The 19980-nt window shown below is 42.6% G+C and overlaps 1 protein-coding gene across 1 annotated transcript in view; it reads left to right on the top strand.

The window, feature by feature from the left end:
• Nucleotides 1–19409, top strand: part of LOC143963098 (uncharacterized) — a 29260-nt gene extending 9851 nt beyond the window's left edge. The window contains exons 4-10 of the mRNA XM_077472662.1: nt 7019–7075; nt 8608–8658; nt 9446–9511; nt 11256–11306; nt 17150–17182; nt 18714–18814; nt 19248–19409. Of these exons, the coding sequence (XP_077328788.1) occupies nt 7019–7075; nt 8608–8658; nt 9446–9511; nt 11256–11306; nt 17150–17182; nt 18714–18797 (342 nt within the window). The 3' untranslated portion in view covers nt 18798–18814; nt 19248–19409. The remainder of the gene's footprint in view (nt 1–7018; nt 7076–8607; nt 8659–9445; nt 9512–11255; nt 11307–17149; nt 17183–18713; nt 18815–19247) is intronic.
• The last annotated feature ends 571 nt before the right edge of the window (nt 19410–19980 follow it).

Raw genomic sequence — 19980 nt, 5'->3', positions numbered from 1 at the left:
GGAGGATGCTTTGGGGGTCCGTGACCCCTCAAAGCACCTTGTCCCCATGTTGATGAGGACAAGGGCCTCATCCCCACAACCCTGGCCGGTGGTTGTGGAGGTCTACGGGCGGGGGGCTTATCAGAATCTGGAAGCCCCCTTTAACAAGGGGACCCCCAGATCCCGCCCCCCCCCCTGTTTGAAATGGTAAGGGGGTACAAAAGTACCCCTACTATTTCACAAAGAAAGTGTAAAAAATGGTTAAATAAAACAAACACACTTTTGAAAAATTCCTTTATTAAAAATAAAAAAATAAAAAAAAGATTCCAGCGGCGGTAATCCACTCTTGCTATCCAGCGACGGACGATCATCTCTCCAGCGATGTCTCATGTCATCCAGCGCAGCGAATCCATCCTTCTTCTGTCTCCGTGGAGGAGACACTTCAAGGATTCCGGCGGCTGACGTTTCTTATATACAGAGGGCGGGGCCACCCGTCACCTGACCCCGCCCCCCTCTGACGCAAGGGGAAACCCGGGGTTCCCCGTGACGTATGGGTGACCCCGCCCCCCTCTGATGTAACGGAAACCTGCCTGTATTACATCAGAGGGGTGCGGGTCACCCCTACGTCACAGGGAACCCCGGTTTCCCCTTGCGTCAGAGGGGGGCGGGGTCAGGTGACGGGTGGCCCCGCCCTCCGTATATAAGAAACGTCAGCCGCCGGAATTCTTGAAGTGTCTCCTCCACGGAGACAGAAGAAGGACGGAGGATTCGCTGCGCTGGATGACATGAGACATCGCTGGAGAGATGATCGTCCATCGCTGGATAGCAAGAGTGGATTACCGCCGCTGGAATCTTTTTTTTATTTTTTTATTTTTAATAAAGGAATTTTTCAAAAGTGTGTTTGTTTTATTTAACCATTTTTTACACTTTCTTTGTGAAATGGTAGGGGTACTTTTGTACCCCCTTACCATTTCAAACAGGGGGGGGCCGGGATCTGGGGGTCCCCTTGTTAAAGGGGGCTTCCAGATTCTGATAAGCCCCCCGCCCGCAGACCTCCACAACCACCGGCCAGGGTTGTGGGGATGAGGCCCTTGTCCTCATCAACATGGGGACAAGGTGCTTTGAGGGGTCACGGACCCCCAAAGCATCCTCCCAATGTTGAGGGCATGTGGCCTGGTACGGTTCAGGAGGGAGGGGGGCCGCTCTCTCGTCCCCCCCTCTTTTCCTGCGGCCTGCCAGGTTGCGTGCTCGGATAAAGGGTCTGGTATGGATTTTTAGGGGGAACCCCACGTCAATTTTTTTTTAAATTTGATGCGGGGTTCCCCTTAATATCCATACCAGACCTGAAGGGTCTGGTTATGGATATTTAGGGGGAACCCCACGTCAAATTTTTTCTTAAATTTGAGGCAGGGTTCCCCTTAATATCCATACCAGACCTGAAGGGCCTGGTAATTGAATTTGGGGGACCCCCACGCTTTTTTTTTAATTTATTTTTTTTTTTTTTTTATCAATGACTTTCAATGAGTGTTCTCTGTATTACGGAGCCGACAATTCATAATAGCTGCGAGTGATTTTAAAGGACTTTTTTTCCTGCATAAATGACACTTTGTGCAGGGACAATTCTAAGCACGGGAAACATGCGCCCCTTCACAGGCATACTATAGACAACCCCCCCCTACGAAATTTAAAGGAATATTACACTTTTATTGTTTCACTTTAATCATTATTAAAATCACTGCTCCCGAAAAAACGGCCGTTTTTAAAACTTTTTTTTGCATTGATACATGTCCCCTGGGGCAGGACCCGGGTCCCCAAACACTTTTTAGGACAGTAACTTGCAGAATCTTTTCTCTCTGTCAAATCTTTTTTCTCTGTCAAATATTTTCTCTATATAATCTTGGACTAATAGAGGTAAGGTTAGGCACATTCGACCACAGGTTCTATAGACAGATTGTTGTCAGAGTCATGTCGAATCTCCTATTCTATATCGAACTGTTGTAACAATGAAAACGAAAATAAAGCATTTATTTATGTCGAATCTTTCGTTTTTCGGATTTTGTGCTTTCGTTATCGTTTGTCAAAACGAAAACGAAAATAGCTGAAATTCGGACGAAAATGCATTCGGACGAAAACGAATGCACATGTCTAGTGGGATGCTGGATTCGCCAGGCATCCACCAGATGGGATGAATGTAAAAGTGATTTAATGCGTGTCAAGGTGGAATAAGGAAAGGAAGACTTACCCGAGGATGTGTCTGCGGATGGGGAGAGGGCAATATTGAGATCACCGCCAATAATGAAAGCTGACCCTCCAAAGGAGGATAATCTGGTGAGGACCGAGGAGAGGAACCGAGCCTGGCCCACGTTCGGCATGTAGATGTTAGCCACTGTGAAAAGAAAATAATTTAGTTTCAGTTTCAGAAACATATAGCGACCCGAGTCATCTATGAGAGAGTCTAGAACCTCCGGGTTAAAAGATTTATGAAAGGCAACAGATACCCCTTTAGATTTGGCCTGAGGATTAACACTGTGAAACCATTGCGAGTAATACCTATTGCGCAGGGCTGGGATAGCTCCCGCGCGAAAGTGTGTTTCTTGAAGCAGCAGAATTTTCGCACGCTTCTTGTGAAAATGGTAGAGTGTCTGGCTCCGCTTCTCAGGCGTGTTGAAACCTCTACAATTAAAGGAGGCAAAGGTTATGGAACCGTCACTAGCCATGGGGGGGTCGTAGGGGGGAGCTCAGAATCAGCATGATAAGTGTCACCATGGGCGAACCCTGTTGGGGTAGGGAACGGGAATAGAGGCAGGGCAGGGGGGGCAGGGGGAGAAGGGTACAGGCAGAGAGAAGACGGAGGGAAGAAAAAAGGTAAGAAGAGAGAGAAAAGACAGTATAACAACCTTGTATAGGGAGTAGCAAGAATTATAGGCATGGTGACCCGCTCCCAGTAAAATAAACAGGGGTACATGGAATACAATAACAACATCAATCGTGGGAGACAGGCCCAAGAGGTCATGTAAAAAAAGTAGTGAGTAAGACAAAAACAAAAACAAAAAAGGCCACTAGGTGGCTCCAAAAAGTAAGCAGCATGTAGAAAAAAAGCCTATCATAAAGGCAAAAATCGGTGCACCCCACAGTGATCATGGGAACACCGTGGGGCGCACAGCAAAAAATAAAAATAGAAAAAACAAACAAAAAAACCCGTAAGGGGGGGGGGGGGTGGAGCAGAATCACCGAGCCGGGCAGCTCCCGGCCCCCGGGTAAACCGGATCCAGTTGCGACCTAAAAAGTAAACCAAATAACATAACAACGAAAATTATCTTAGCGGTCATCAGTAAATGCGTTAGTAAACCGGCATGAAATAGAAACATCTATGAGGCATAGGGGAAAGGATATGTAACAGGCCCCAGGGAGGGGGCAGACCAAACATAGCAACAACGGTTAAGTATGGCAAGGGCAACCCAGGGGGGGCTGCTGCAGATAGTGGGGTGAAGGGACAAGTCCTGAGATCATTCCATGAACGGACAAAAAAGGCATAACAGAGCACCCCAACTGTAAGGATATGGGGGGGATGCACAGCAACAGAGGGCATAAGATATATACAAAAAACCTGCAAACAAAAGGGTTAATCAGCAGCAAAGCTATTCGACCCGTTCGGGTCCAAGCACATCACGGGGGAGGACCCCAGAGGTGGAGAGAGAAAACAGGCCCGGGTGGGCCCACAGGATCAGGTCAGTCGTTGGGGTCCTGAGGCAGCGGAGATCGAGGGGTGCTCCTGCGACCCTGTTTCTGCCACTGCGGGGTGTAAGGTAGACCAGGGGTGGTCGGAGCAAACGGCCAATCGGGCAACGCGATTTGAGGCAGTTCAAGCGTACTGAGAAATGTAGGCAAGTCCCCCAATGTACGAAATATGGCGGTTTTACCCGCGTGGTGCACTCGAAGATGGAACGGAAAACGCCATTGGTACTTGATCTGCCTCGCTTGTAGGAGTTGCGTGAGGGGTCTCGGGGATTTCCGCATTGCTAGTGTTTGGCGGGAGAGATCAGGAAGGAGCATGATAGGTGTTTCGTTGAATAGAATCGACTGCTGAATGCTGGCGGCCCTCATAATGTCCTCCTTTATTTTGTAGAAATGGACACGGCACAGAGTGTCACGGACGAAGGAGGGGTCAGGGGTGCGGGGACCCGACGTGCGGTGTACCCGATCCAGTTCAATTGGGTCATCTTTGGGGCGTTGAAGTATTTGGTTAAAGATAGCCGTCACAGCAGCAGGTAGATTCTTGTGGTCAACCGACTCGGGAATCCCCCGTATACGTATGTTGTTGCGGCGACTACGGTTTGCGAGGTCGTCTTGTTGGTATGAGAGCTGCTGGAGTAGGACAGTGTGGGTATTAAGGATCCGATCATGTGATTGTACAGTGTCCCGCAGGCCATCTACTGTTGTATCCACATCATCAAAGCGTACCCCCACATCTTTTCTCAGATCAGAGATCTCTTTCCGATACGTTTCCTCGATCCTATGCACACAGCGTTCAAAGTTAGCATTAGTAGGCAGAGATCTCATGTAACTGTGCAGGGATCTGATCTGCGATTCCATGTCCCATCCATCTCCCGATCCCAGGGAGGCATTAGAACGGCTTCTGGTAAGCCTGGGGGAGAGGGCAGAGTCCTCAGAGTGTGAGAGCTGGCTGTGGGGATGCACCTGAGATTGCAGGGCTGATTCAGAGCGCGCCGGGGATGGAGGGGCCGGCGTCCCTTTAGATGCTGATCGATGCTGTGAGGACAATCTGCCATGGCCAAAATAATCATCCAGGTCCCCTCCTGGGTGACGGCCATTGCCGCCCTTGTGTGCTTTGAGCTTGTCTTTCCCCATGGAGCTACGTTTGGTCCGGATTACTGTCCGAAATGAGGGCCGTGGGGCCGGGGGAGCCGGGAGCTGAGTGTAGGTCTGACCTACCTCTCCATATGTCAGGTCAGGCCCTTATAAGTGAAAGTCTAGATCATTTAGGAGGGGCTTGCATGCGGTAAGATGCGGTCATGCGGTTACAATCATGAGATAGTTCAAGATGACAGCCACCGCAGTAATTCTGGGAGGTATTTTGGCTTATTATCTGAGAGGATTGAAAGGCCATCCAGGTAAAAGCAATGTAAAGTTGTCAGTCCCCTGCTGCATTAAGGTGAATGAGTACACATTGATAGCCAGAGCAGAGTCTGTAATCAGAGGGAGTATGAGGCTGCAGGGGATGCTTGTAGCAAGGATGTCTGCCTGAAATAGTGGGCCAGGAGAGCAGGCTGGGTGTTACAAACAAACGTGGGTGGAGGACCGCAGGTAGATGTTGATAAAGCAAGTCTCCGTGAGGGGGGGGTGGGAAGGCAATCAGGCCAGCGCAAGGAGGCAAACCGCGGCCGCAATTGTAGGCCGGAACGGCCGTGGAGCACTGTCCAGGGCAGCAGCTGTAGGAAACCCCGGGGATCCTTAGGCCTCAGTAGGCCGCACTAGGCCGGAGCCGGCCGCGGGCTCCCCGAGGACCGCGGAAGTCCGAAACTGCCCCAAATGAGACCCGGGCGGGGGGGGGAGATGACAGGAGGGGACCGATGGCAGCCCCTTACCTCTCCCGCCGGCGTGGCTCCGGCGTCCTCAGGTGATCCCGGAGGCCAAAGATGGCGGCGGCTGGCGGAGGATTCAGCGGCAGGTCCAGACGGCTGGGAGCCTCAGTGCTGGGAGATAAGTGTCCAGATCCCCGTGGCGGCACAGTGCGGTCCGGGTAGGGCAGTTTTGGAGGCAGATTGTGTGCGGTGGTGGGTGGATGGCGATGGATAGCTCTGTGAACGGCTGGAGCTCCTCAGCTACACGTCCGCCGCCATTCGCGTCAGGCCACGCCCCCCACTTTATTTTATTTTAGGCAATTATATCTTGAAGCAAAGTTTTGCAGTTGTGCTAATAAACTAAAAGCTGCAATAAGAATATCACTAGGATACTACAAATATTTAGTATTTTCCTTTATTTATGAAAACCTACAAAATATATGTATTTCATTTGTTTATTAAAATGAAACTGCCATTTTTAAAAATATCAAGAATAATAATAATAATAATAATAATAATGATTTGTTAAGATAGACAGAAAAAAAAATAGCTGATGTAATCGTAAGTAGGAAAAAGTGATTTGGTATTATCAAAAGGCAAAGAGTTTGGGAAGTAACTGTTGACTCCATTTACAAATAAGGACAATTAGTGATTCCTAACAAATCAGATACATTTGTATGCACTTGCCCTAGCAGTTATTAATGATTGGTTGGTGATTGGCTTTTGGCTGATTTTAAAGCCCCTTGATTGGCTTGATTGGCTTTAAAACAACCTATCTGTGCCACCATTCTTGGTCAGGTATATAAATACACCAATGAATGCAGTTATTTATTAAAAATTATTAAAGGTATTTTAAATGCAACTAGTGTAAATATCTAAACGTTACTCAAGTAATCCCCCTGTGGGGATTGGGAGAGACAGTCCAGGAAGCCAATGATTGCCCTACACCCATATGTGCTGACAGAAGGTGACAGCACAGACATACCCCATCAGACTGTTACTGTTTTTAAAGTCCAATCACAAGCCAGTGGAAGGAAAGTGACAAAGCTATGTTGCTTAATGGCAGTATGTGTAGCAGGGCTGAGTAAATCACAGGACTGGAGGGACAAAATTCCAAATGCAGATACAGTAAGACAGATACTCCGTGGGTTTATTTTACTAAAGACAAATAGGCTGTTTACTTTTCAAAGGAATTTTAACTTAGATTACTGAATGGGGTGAAGCTTTGCTGACTTCCATCATCCAATATTTTAAGTAGAGCAGAGAGAAGTGATACAACTGACTTGGCTAGCTTAAACCCAGCCATCATGCTACATAATTACAAATACATATCTATTTATATCAATCAATCAATCAGAAGAGGGATATTACATTTGTCTTTGCTCAATGCTGTGCATTTTTTTATAACATGTGTTTGCTCTAAAAACGGTTATGTAAGAATTGTCATTCTGTAACAGAAAACGAACAATGCAGAGTTATATCGAAAGTTCCTCACTGCATTCCACCAACTTCTGGTAAGATGCTTCTGTTATTTCCTCCCTTAAAACTTTTTTTAATTTATTTTTTAAGATAACTGTGCTGGGAAAAAAGTATTATCAGAAAGAAGGCAGCAATGGCAGTTTATATATTTCACTCAGATAGCTTCCTTTTAAAGCAATATAGCCAGGGCTGCTGTTAGAAATCACAGGGCCCTGTTCAGGCTACCAAACCCCTCCATCACCACCAAATAGAATCAAAACAATATTTTCACAAAAAATTTACTAAAATCATTATTAGTGGACACAAACACAGCATAACATACACAATTCATGCAAAGTGATAAGACTGTACTGAGTTAATAAATCAAGATCTATGTGAATGAGATCTTGGGGCTTGGTCACATGGGCACTGTGGCCTGCACAGTTTTAACTAGTGGTTTGTTTATGTGGCTGGAGCTGCCTGTAGCTTTGTGCAAGCCTATGTTATGCTATGGGGATGCAGCAGTTGTATGAACACAGCCACAGGTCATAATTTGACAGGTGTCTGGGTGCAAGTGTACGGCCCTGAACACAGACATTGTGCATTCAGGGCCACTGAGTTATTCCTGCATTTACAGTTTCTGCGTCTCCATAGAGTAATAGGCAACTCCAGTCACATGGACTGACTCCTCATTCACATGGCCAGAGTACCTATGTGAGGGAGAGGAGTAGAAGCTGGCTATGCTGCAAGGGGAGTGACAGGGGAATTGAATTTAGCAATAAAGCAATACAGCCAGCCATTCTGCTTGTAAGGTGCCTGGGCCCCCTGTTGAACTGATGGGGTCCGGGCCCTGCACAGGAGAGCTGCCTGTAGCCCTAAGTATAGCTTAGTATTTGCTAACAGAATAATTACATCAACAGATTATGGGGATTTTTTAGAAGAAGGGTTAGGTTTTAAGAAAAGTAGGGTAAATAAAGTTGAAACCAGAAACAATAAATACAATCTCATCTGTTGCTTTTCCACAATAGGTAATTAAATAAATAAATAATAACTATTGGATACATGGCTTAATGCAGGACAATTTTTCACAATTACTCGTTTTAATTGCTGATTGTTGCAGCAAAGTGGTTGTTAACTCACATAGATTAATTGTACCTATAGGTAAGCCTATAATCAGGTTCATCTATAGCTACTCTAAATATCTCCTAAACATGCACCATTTAGGAGATATTTACTGTATATGTAGCCAATTACATCATCTACGCACACGATCTGAAGGAACAGCCACCCATGCCGTTCCTTCAGAGCCCTATGCCATGACCGGCAGCTCCTGTGCTCATGCTAGGAGTGACGTTAGGCAGCTTGGGCTAGTCACACAGCTCACCCTGGAAGGATGACGAGTCCGCGCACCCGGAAGGAAGACGGGTGAAGATGGATGCATCCTCCAGCGGTAACAACGCATAGGTGGAGGGCTTCTTTTGCAGGTAAGTTTCATATTATGCTTTTACTTTGCAGGTCAGAAAAAAAAAAAAAAATAACACTGCAGTTTACTTCCTCTTTAATATGGTATTTTATCATATCTTAACAGAAAGATGCTGGATGTGGTGTGGATCAGCTTCTGAACATAGAAGACGTCTTGGTAAAACAGATTTTGATGGAGATGATCATATCATTTCACAATACACTTGACTGTTGTATATAATTTCTTACGCTGCCAATACAACAATTGGTTCTCCTAATCACCCACCCACCCCCCCCCCCCCCCCACCCCCCATTTGCATACTCTTATTTTGTTTATTCATCAGCTACTTGGTTCAGCTGCCAAAAAAAAAAAGTTTTATATAAGTTCCAAACTTGTTTTAATAGGCCATTACAACAGATTTTGATGGAGATGATCATATCATTTCACAATACACTTGACTGTTGTATATAATTTCTTATGCTGCCAATACACTCATGTGACATGGCTAGGCCAATCACAGAGTGAAAATCACATTCTTCTCTACAAACAGGCCTAAAAAAAGGCACAGCAAAAAGTACTGAAAAAATACTTATGTGCAGATTTTAGATGTCAGCCAGCCATGCATGCACAACCTCAAATGGTGTTTTAAACAATTGGTCATTGTGTAAATATGTACATTAAACAGTAAACATTTGTAGATCTGTAGTGGAGCAAACACTTGAGGCGTGGCTTAATGTGAGAGAAAATATAGTGATTGTTTTGTCCTCTAAGTATGCTATCTTTAATGGGACATGTCAAGAAGGGTCAAATGGTCCCCGATCTTATCATAAACCATCAGACCAGGCAAACAATCTCTTATGTCTCTAGGCACCTCTATTTTCAATACTATTAACTTCTCATCATATAATGAGTAGACATACACTGTACATACCATGAAATATACTAACATTTATATCTTTGATAGGAAAACGTTGGTGATAAACTTGGAGAAGTGTGTCATAAAATTGTTAAGCAAGTTCTAAGCTGTGCGGTAAGTTGCAAGTATCAAAATAATTATAATGCTATGTAAAGCTGCTCAACAGAGTGAAGCAATTGCTACAGTTTATTGAAAAATAATTTCTTACATTTTTCATTGAACATTGAATTTAATTTTGTATTGAACCAAATACCTCAATACAGTTACATGGTCCCCATATTACTTCACTATAAATGTAGCTTCCATTATAGAGCTAAGCAATTAGATGACCATACCGCAAATAAGAACACTGTGCACTGGCATAGTGTAAGAATTTGTGTAAAAATGAATCTCTAGGCATTCAAATGGTTGGCTTATCTGGTTTTAAGGAACAATTTGGGATGACTGCAGCTCATAGACTGCAGCATTCGATCTATCCTCTGCAAAGAGGTGGTAAACAAGATGCTTCATGTTCACTCCTGTCAGTGGCTCCACCACATCAAGTAAGTAGCTAGGGAACCATTCCACCTCTTAACAGGAGTATCATGGGCCAATCCCACCAGGTATTCTTTCAGTTAGTTTCAGTCCCCCACCTTATTTTTTCATTTTTCTCCCTTCCCTTCAGATTCTTCTTTCTGGACTTTCTCCCTGCTTTACATCTCTAATCATCACTAACTGCTTCTCTCTCTTAGTCTCCAAGTATACTCTTTTACATAAAAAAAGACAGCCCTTTGACGTGTCTTCTCCCTACAAAATATAGGTTGCCCTTATGGTTAATACAAGGCATCCAGGCACCTATTAATTTAGTCTGGTGTTACTTTATAATCCCATCCCTTTCTTTTTTGTGTTTTTATTCATTCTGGATCTACCTGCTTTGCATGTCTTGCATTTTAGACATCATCCACTCAGTATCCCCCTCTTTCTCCTCCGTGTAATCCACCAGGTCATTAATGGTGGAAGCATATTCTCCCATATTGTGTTCTATATGCTCCACTCTGGATTCTACAGCATGAATATGGTGTTAAATTTGTGCATATACGCCTGTAAGGAGCTTCTGAGGGGAAGAAGCATGTCTTTGAGAACAGTGTCTATCACTGGTTGATGTGTGGTTGGGAATGATTCGATAGAATTAGGCAGCTCCCTCGTGTCATCCCCCTGAATCCTTGATAGGGATAGGTGCCAGGCTGCATCCAGCTCAATCAAGCCTGAATTTTGCTCTGTCCGGGCTGCGGTATGCTGGGAAGGGAGGGTAGGACTTGGCACTGTCTGGGGAGCCACTATTATGTGAGGATGCCCCTGAATTTGTGTTAGTTTGGACTCGGGCCACTGGTGTAGATGCCAGGCCACCGCCATCATGCCTACCTCCATGCTGCCTTTTAATAAAAAAGTCTGTCAATCTCTGCGGCTTCCGTTGCTCCTTTCCTTTCCTGGTCATCTTCCCCGGATGTCCTGGGACCGGATCACCTGGAGAAGCGGATGAATCTGTGTCCCGGAGGGTCTCTATATGCCGCGGGATCCCTGTGGCAGCAGGAACTCTCAGATCAAGCTGCTATCCATCTCTGTAGAAGGCCATGCCCCCTGCCATTCAGTTTTATTAATCGTTTTTAGTAGGGTCCATGTAGAACTAATTCATAATAATCATTTTATATTTTTGCATGCTTCTTGTGTTGACTATATATACTGTATATGAATATTGCTTCTTATGCCTTTTCCAAAGGTAACCAAATGTTAAGTATGGCAAATTCTTGCAATTTGTTTTAGTAATCTGTACTTGTATTGTAATAAACCAATGTGTTTTATTTTTTTATGAATTTTATAGGAGGACCTTAAATTAACCGAAAAGCTGTTTGAGTTCCTATGCCAACTGGCAGTAAGATACATTTTATTATACAATCTAAATTTTTTAGCATGTATTCTGTAAATAAACCAGTGGATTGATAGTGTTATGTTTTGTCATGTTGTAGAAAATGTTATTTAATCATATATCTTAGGTTCTGTTCACATCTTGGCATATGGGGGCGATAATCGCGGTAAAAAGCGCAAATACAAACGCCGGACACCATTTTCCCAAAAGAGGCTCATGTACTTCTTTTGGGAGACAGGTTTCCATGTTGCCATATTGTATAAAGTGTTATCTCATCATATATCTTAAGCTCCATTCACATCTTGGCATACGGGGGGGGGGGGGGGAGATAATCGTGGTAAAAACGTGCAAATATAAACGCCTAATGCCATTTGCCCAAAAGAAGCTCATGTACTTCTTTTGGGCGACAGGCATCCCACAACTCTGTTCTGATTGTCACCCGATGAATCGTGGGAAGATCGCGGCGTGTTTGGGGTGCTATTGAAATTGACGGGTAACGCACCAGGATGCACGGGTGTACACCATACCCAAATAAATATATATATATATCTATATATATCTATATATATATAGATATATATATATATATATATATATATATATATATATATATATATATATATATATATATATATATATATATATATATATATATATAGATAGATATAATTTTTTTTTTTTTTGGTCAGAGATTTCTTTTGGTAGTTTTTATTAACTATATATGTAAAAAGACTAACATTTAAAACAAGAAGTTTCCCTTACTTTCTTGTAAAATAAAAAAGTTAGGATAATTTGAACACTTCAAAATTACTCCTTTTTAGAAAGTAAGTACCCCAAGGTGGTCTCTTTGTTTTGCCACAATTTTCAGATGGTATGGTGGTATTGAGTTGGTAATGGTGCACTAAATATAGTGCATTCAGGTCATGCATAGAGGAGGTGGTAAAGGGGTAATGTACACATCACATGTAGTGGGAGGATAGAAAAGATGGAGTTCATGTGCAGATGTGAGGATAAGGGAGGTATAGGGTTTATATACAGGGAGACACGGTATGGACATCAGATGCACTGTATGGGGGTAAAAAAAAATGTTACTTGCATCTGCTGCTGCCTTGATCTGTACAGTGATCAGGAACTAATAAGTGACTCATTTATTAGTTCCCCTTTCCTCCCCATCCTCGGTTGTGAGAGGAAAATGTAGGGAACACAGATGAAAACACTACAATGCTTACATCTGTGATAGCTCAGCTCACAGTCATAAATTGGCGTACTGGCTACCGGATTTTTTTTTTTTTTTTGCTGTGCCATTTATAAATGATGCTGCAGAAATTAGCATCCAGCACTTAGCTGTTTAAAGGAATACGGTAGTAACCAAGTAGATAACTAAACAATAGAATTGAATTTGCAAAGTAAATGTTTTATTAGCTTACTGACTATTGTGGGCATGTCTTAACTTCAATCCATGGGCACACAAAAGTATTATTTTTATTGATTACGATTTTTTTTAAATACCTTTTTTACATAAGTAAGTTTTCATACAAATACACTCAACTAAGTGAATATTTACTTTGCAAAATAAACATTTTCTGCTCTTTTGGTGAAATAACCCCAGAGAGTTTTTATTAGCTCATTTTGATTCTGTTAGTCAAGTCATCGAAAAAAATATATACAGAAACACTGGGTTTGACTGACCAAAGCAGAGGCTTTTCACCCAGCAAAGTAAATGTTTTTTTTTTTTTTACAGTCAAACAAGGTTTTATTGAGAATATTGTCAGTTTTACAATTAGCATAGAGTTTTACATGTTACCAACAACAGATTGTGTATATACATTGATACAGATAGATAGCGGTCGTGTTGTAACCAATATCACATTAGAACAAGTAATGGGAGCAAAAAAGAAAAAAGAAAAAAAACACATAAAGAGGGATAGAAATTAGTAGTATCACAGGGTAGGTTATGAATTTGGGGAAGGATGAGAAATGGTACAGGGTAAAAGGGATTGGTATTCAGGGAGGGGGAACCATCGCACTAGGGTTCGTTTTCTTAGCTTAAGTGTTTATCTAATATAGACACATGTAACACAGCCCTTTTATTTGTTTCTGTCTATATCATTTTCCTCTTTAGAGTGGCGTAGAGGGGAAATTCAGCTCATAAGTAATCGGTAATCTGAGGAGAGGGTAAAGGCCAACCAAGGCTGCCAGGTTTTGTTAAAGGATGCACTGTTCTCTTTTTTCATAGCCACTAATTCCTCCATTTTAAAAATGTATTGCACTCTGTTTAACCAGTCCTTAATTGTTGGGACTGTGGGGGCTTTCCAATGGGTGGGTACAAGTGTTTTAGCAGCAATGAGTAGGTGTCTGGAGAGTGATTTTTTGTAGCGACTTAAGGTAGTTGGGACTAAATTAATCAGGCAGGCGGCTGCATTTAGTTCTATATTAGTTTCCGTTATATGTTTTGTCCAGAACTTAATTCCATCCCAGTATGTGCTGATGAGTGGACATTCCCACCAGATATGTATAAATGAGCCAATGCAACTTTGACATCTCCAGCATTTATCTGAGGTGGGGTGGGACCATCTCCCGGTCTTTTGCGGTGTCAGATACCACTGCGTGAGGACCTTATAGGAAATCTCTTGGTATTTGGAGCTTAGCGAACATTTGTGTGTCAGAATACATGCCTTTTCCCATTGCTTTTCAGAAATATTCATTTTAAGATCAAGCTCCCACTTCCTTTTGTGCTTATTGTTATCCGCGTGTGGCACACAGATTAGCCATGAGTATGCAAGGGATGTGGTATGAGCTACCGGTGATCTTTGTAAGCATATGGATTCTAGCTGCGTCAACGGGAGGCAGAATTTGGATTTGTACTTACTGTTTACCACAAAGTCCCTTAGTTGCATGTAGAACCACCTACCAGGAAAGGTCTCACCCACCTCGGAGCTGAGTGCGTCTAGTGGTTTGAGCTTCGAGTTTGTCATGCAATGATGAATAAGGAGGTCCCTTGGTAATTTATGGTGCATACCCGGTGGAAAATCAGGGTTGTTGGCAAGTGGTGTCAGTGGACCCGGGATGGATGCGATTTTATGTAAACTCGCTATTTTGTGCCAGATATTGATTGTGTTTACAATCAATGGGTGGTCTATCTGTTTATCTTTTTTGGAGTGTGTGGACCATGGGTAGTAAAGTGTCTTGTGTGCAGTTAGATTGCTTTCCAATTGGACCCAGTCTTTGTTAGGGCCATGACAGTGCCAGTCTATGAGTCTGGTGATGTGTGCAGCCTGGAAGTATTTCTTAAAGTCAGGGATGCCCATACCCCCCTTGCTTTTGGGGCGCGTTAGTAGAGTAAAATTGATTCTGGGCTTTCTATCTCCCCAGAGGAAGCTCCTCTGTGCTTTGAGGAGAGTGCTAAAAAAGGTTTCCGGAATTTTTATGGGTAAGGCATTAAATAGATACAATAGTCTGGGTAGTATCGTCATTTTCAAAATGGACGCTCTACCAAACCATGAGAATTTTTTTGGGTGCCACCTTAGTAGGTCTTTCGTTATTGCGGATAATAGGGGTTTGTAGTTGGAAGTGTATAAAGCGTCGGGGTTGCTAGTCAAGTTTATACCTAAATATTTGAGTGCTGTCTGTTCCCATTTATAAGGGTAGTTGTCTTTCAATCTCTTAAGTTGGTCAGGAGGAAGGGTAAGGTTGAGTGCTTCAGATTTTGATTGATTCACTTTAAAATTGGAGATGAACCCAAAGGTTTGAAACACTTTTTGAAGGTTTGGTAGGGATATATGCGGGTTGGTGATAAAGAATAATAGGTCATCCGCATAGGCGGCTATTTTGTATTCTCTATCGTTTACAGTAAAGCCCTGAATATCTCTGTGTAAGTTGATTGTTCGTATTAGGGGTTCTAAGGTGATGATGAAGAGGAGTGGAGATAGGGGGCATCCTTGGCGTGTTCCATTGTGGATCGAGATGGGGTCAGAAAGTGTGTTATTTACTTTAATTTGGGCCTGGGGGTTTCGGTAGAGGGCTGAGATCCATGACATCATATTTTCCCGTAGTCCAATATGGGCACAGGTGTCCATCATGTAGTCCCAGGAGACTCTATCGAAAGCCTTCTCTGCATCGGTAGAAAGCAATATTCCGGCTGTGTTAGAGTTTTGAGCAAAATGAATTAGATTCAGTGCCTTAGTAGTATTGTCACGGGCTTCTCTACCCGGCATGAATCCCACTTGTTCAGGGCCTATAATCTTTGCTAGGAGGGGTTTTAATCTGTTGGCGATTATTTTGGCCAGGATCTTGAGATCCACATTTAGAAGTGAGATGGGTCTAAAGTTTGCACATTCGGAGTGGTCCTTGTTCGGTTTGGGGATCACAGCTATGTGTGCCATTAGGAATGAGTTGGAGTCATTTCTGTTTTTTGCTAGGAAGTTGAAAGCAGATCGAAGGGGTTTCAAGAGAGATATTGTGTAGGTCTTGTAGTATTGTGATGTAAAACCATCAGGGCCAGGGCTCTTTCCTGTTTTTAAATCTGATATTGCGTCTGAGATTTCTAATAAAGTGATAGGGTCATCTAGCTTATGTGTATCATCACTTGACAGGGATGGTAACTTACTGTTTCCCAAGAAGTCTTTGATTGCTTCTCGTTTTGTCTGTGTAATGTGGGGTGGTGTGTGTTGGGCCGGAAGGTCGTACAATTTGGCATAATAATTGTGAAACAGGTCTGCCATTTCTTTTGATTTGTATTTCAGAGTCCCCTCCTTATCTTTTATGGCGTGAATATGACTTGATAGCGTTGCTTCCTTCAAGGCCCTAGCTAATTGTTTCCCACTCTTGTCCCCTTGTTCATAAAAAATATTTTTTCTAAAAAAAAGGGATCGTTTTATTTTGAGATCTAGTAGAAGACGCAGTGCCGTTCTACATTCATTCAGTTGCTCTTCTACCTGAAGAGAGTGAGAGTGTTTGTGTTGTAATTCCAAATTGGCAATTTGTTGGGATAGCTTCGTAATTTCTCCTTCTCTTTCCCTTTTCTTCCTGGTGCCCCATTTTATAAGTTCACCCCTCACCACTGACTTGTGTGCTTCCCAATTATTTAGCGGATTCGTATCCGTGTCAGTGTTGTTGTGAAAGTATGTATTGATTGTGTTTTGGATGTCATCTTTCACTATTTGGTCTGTAAGGAGTGTGGGGTTGAGCCTCCAGTTAAAAGCAGGTTTGCGTTGTGTACCCAGTTCTATCGAGATAGCCGTGGGTGCATGGTCAGAGAGGGCAATAATTCCTATCTCGGCTGCGAGTAAGTTGCCTAAGTCTCTTTGTGTGACAAAGATCATGTCAATTCTTGAGTAGCGTTTGTGGGGTGCGGAAAAAAAGGTAAAGTCCTTCTCCGATGGATGCACGGATCTCCATGCATCAACCAGAGTCAGAGACTGTAGCAGCGATTTCATTCGTTTAAGAAGCCTATAGCTGACATGGGTATGTCCAGTAGAGGTATCTTTGAGGGGGGAAAGAGGGATGTTGAAGTCTCCACCCAATAGGATACACCCCTCAGCGAACCATTTAATCTCTTCAATTAGCAAAGTAAATGTTAATGAAAAAAAGATGAAGCTAAGTTTGCTTTGCATAATATATCATAAGCAAGTGAGAAACTTTTTTAAAAACTTCCATAACACATGATCGGTATTCAAGTTGAACACAGCATCACCTTTTTTACCTAAATTTGCTTACTCTACTGACTCTAGTTGTTTTGAGTGTTGAATGATTTCACCTTTGGATGACTGTGTAAACTGCAATCCTGTTTTGTTCTTATAGAAATATATTTGTGCGTGGCTACATTTTAATTTATAATTATTTCCCTCTAGGGTGACGTTCTCATAAAGCTGAGTGAAGCCCTTGTAAGTTATTTATTTATTTTTAATGATGTGAGAAAAATTATTAGACATATATATATTTCGTAAATAGCAATAGGCACACAGGCTAGGGACTAAGGATGAGCCGAACACCCCCCGGTTCGGTTTGCGCCAGAACCTGCGAACAGACCTAAACTTTGTGTGAACTCTAGAACCCTATTAAAGTCTATGGGACTGGAACGGTCAAAATCGAAAGTGCTAATTTTAAAGGCTAATATGCAAGTTATTGTCCTAAAAAGTGTTTCGGGACCCGGGTCCTGCCACAGGGGACATGTATCAATGCAAAAAAAAGTTTTAAAAACGGCCGTTTTTTCGGGAGCATTGATTTTGATCATGCTTAAAGTGAAACAATAAAAGTGTAATATTCCTTTAAATTTCGTACCTGGGGGGTGTCTATAGTATGCCTGTGAAGTGGCGCATGTTTCCCGTGCTTAGAACTGTCCCTGCACAAAGCGTCATTTCTGCAGGAAAAAAAGTCATTTAAAATCACTCGCGGCTATAATGAATTGTCGGCTCCCCGTAATACAGAGAACCGTCATTGAAAGTCATTGATAAAAAAAAAGCGCGGGGTTCCCCCAAATTCCCGTCAAATAAAAAAAAAAATGACGTGGGGTTCCCCCTAAAAATCCATACCAGACCCTTTATCCGAGCACGCAAACTAGCAGGCGGCAGGAAAAGAGGGGGGGGGGCGAGAGAGCGCCCACCCAACTGAACCGTACCAGGCCACATGCCCTCAACATTGGGAGGATGCTTTGGGGGTCTGTGACCCCTCAAAGCACCTTGTCCCCATGTTGATGAGGACAAGGGCCTCATCCCCACAATCCTGGCCGGTTGTTGTGGGGGTTTGCGGGTGGGGGGCTTATCAGGATCTGGAAGCCCCCTTTAACAAGGGGCCCCCCAGATCCCGCCCCCCTGTTTGAAATGGTAAGGGGGTACAAAATTACCCCTACCATTTCACAAAGAAAGTGTATAAGAATGTTAAAAAAGACACACACACCGTTGAAAAAGTCCTTTATTAAAAATAAAAAAATTGAAAAAAGATTCCAGTGGTGGTAATCCACTCTTGCTATTCAGCGACGGATGATCATCTCTCTGGGGTCCAGCGATGGCTGATCTGATCCAGCGAAGGGTGATCTCTCCCTCCAGCACAGTGCAGTCCATCCATCCTCTGTCTCCACTGGTGGAGACACTGCGGGGATCCCGGCAGCCTGACATTTCTTATATGAGGAGGGCAGGGCCACCCGTCACCTGACCCTGACCCCCTCTGATACAAGGGGAAAGCCTGGCTTCCCCAATGACCTGTGTGTGACCCTGCCCCCCTCTGATGTAACAGAAACTTTGGCAGCCTGGCACTTTGTTGCTGTGTAACCAATGGGTAATTCAGCCTACTACCTGTTTTGTATATTCATGATTTAAATATCAGTTGAGATTAGTTATTAGTTAATTAATGATTCTTATGTTATAATTAAACCAATTCAAAATGGATTCTAATTAAACAATACTGCCTCCTCTTTAGAAAGGGCTGGATCTGGAAATCGTCACAGGCTTAACAAGTCAGCTTGGTGTTGGGGGCAAAGGCAAAATTCTTGGCGTCCTTTAAGGAAACAAATTCATTTTGTAAGTGCCAACAGTTTATCTTTAATAATATGTCACTAAACAATATTTATCATGTGAAGATGAATGAAGATTATTTAAAATTGTATATAATAATTTTTTTGCTACTACTATATGCAAGTCATGAATAGTATTAATAATAGTAATAATATAATGAAATGCGTATATTACTGACACTGACATGTTTGAACTTAGAAAGCTGCTTGGATGTGTTGTGAAATAGCTTCAACCATTCTAAACTAGTCCAGGTTATTGTGACTACCACTAACTAAACCTGATATATATATATATATATATATTTTTTTTTAACTTGACTGGGAAACATATATAATGGTAACACATGAAAAAAAAAAAAAAAACAGAAATGTGATTTTTGTTTATTGTACAGCATAAGTACATTTAAAGAAAATAATTTTTTTGATTTTTTTTCTTTCAGGGATGTCTAAAATTGGAGGTTGTTTAAAAAAAACAAGACTTATTGGTAGTGATCTTTATTTTGCTGTATGCTGGCATATATCTATTATTCTGTAACTATTGACATTTGATTATGTACTTAGTTCACTTTCTATCTAATAAAATACATTCTCATTAAAAAGTATTTCTTTTGTATTTATTTTTTAGAAATAGACAAAGTTTTAAGGTAGAAAATTATAAAAATAATAGGGAGATATATGACGGAACAATTATTTATTGCAAATCGTACACAAGCAAAGGCAGAGGCTATGGGCTGATAGTGGAGTTATACACAGGCCAGGGATAAAGAAAGAAAGACAAGCCTATGTCAACTAAGCAGATGTGTAACTTAGGTTTGATAAGGGATGAGGAAAGGATAAAAACCCCAGGTAAATTAAACTTGTCACACCAGTAAATCGAATAAATTTGTGTACAAACTTACTGCATCCATATGGGGACTAATGATGAGCTCAATGTTTGGGTCAAACATAAGGTCGACCCTTACATCGGGTGTTCACCCGTTCCCAGAACAGCAAACACTATGGACTATGGAACGCCCCATAATGCACTGCGTGATCGCAGTGCATTGCTGTATGATGATTGGCCAAAGCATGCGTTGGCCAATCACAGCATGCTCTGATGAAAGAGCCATAATTGGCCAAGGGCACCCTCAGGGGGACTAAGTCCATGCCCCACACTATATAAGGCTGCTTACA

This window comes from Lithobates pipiens, unplaced genomic scaffold (genome assembly GCF_037356315.1).
Source record: "Lithobates pipiens isolate NorthernLeopardFrog02 unplaced genomic scaffold, aLitPip1_a1.2 Scaffold_8, whole genome shotgun sequence".
In the NCBI taxonomy this organism is placed as follows: domain Eukaryota; kingdom Metazoa; phylum Chordata; class Amphibia; order Anura; family Ranidae; genus Lithobates; species Lithobates pipiens.
Note: the sequence above shows the minus strand (reverse complement) of the source record. Positions and strands in the feature narration are given on the sequence as shown.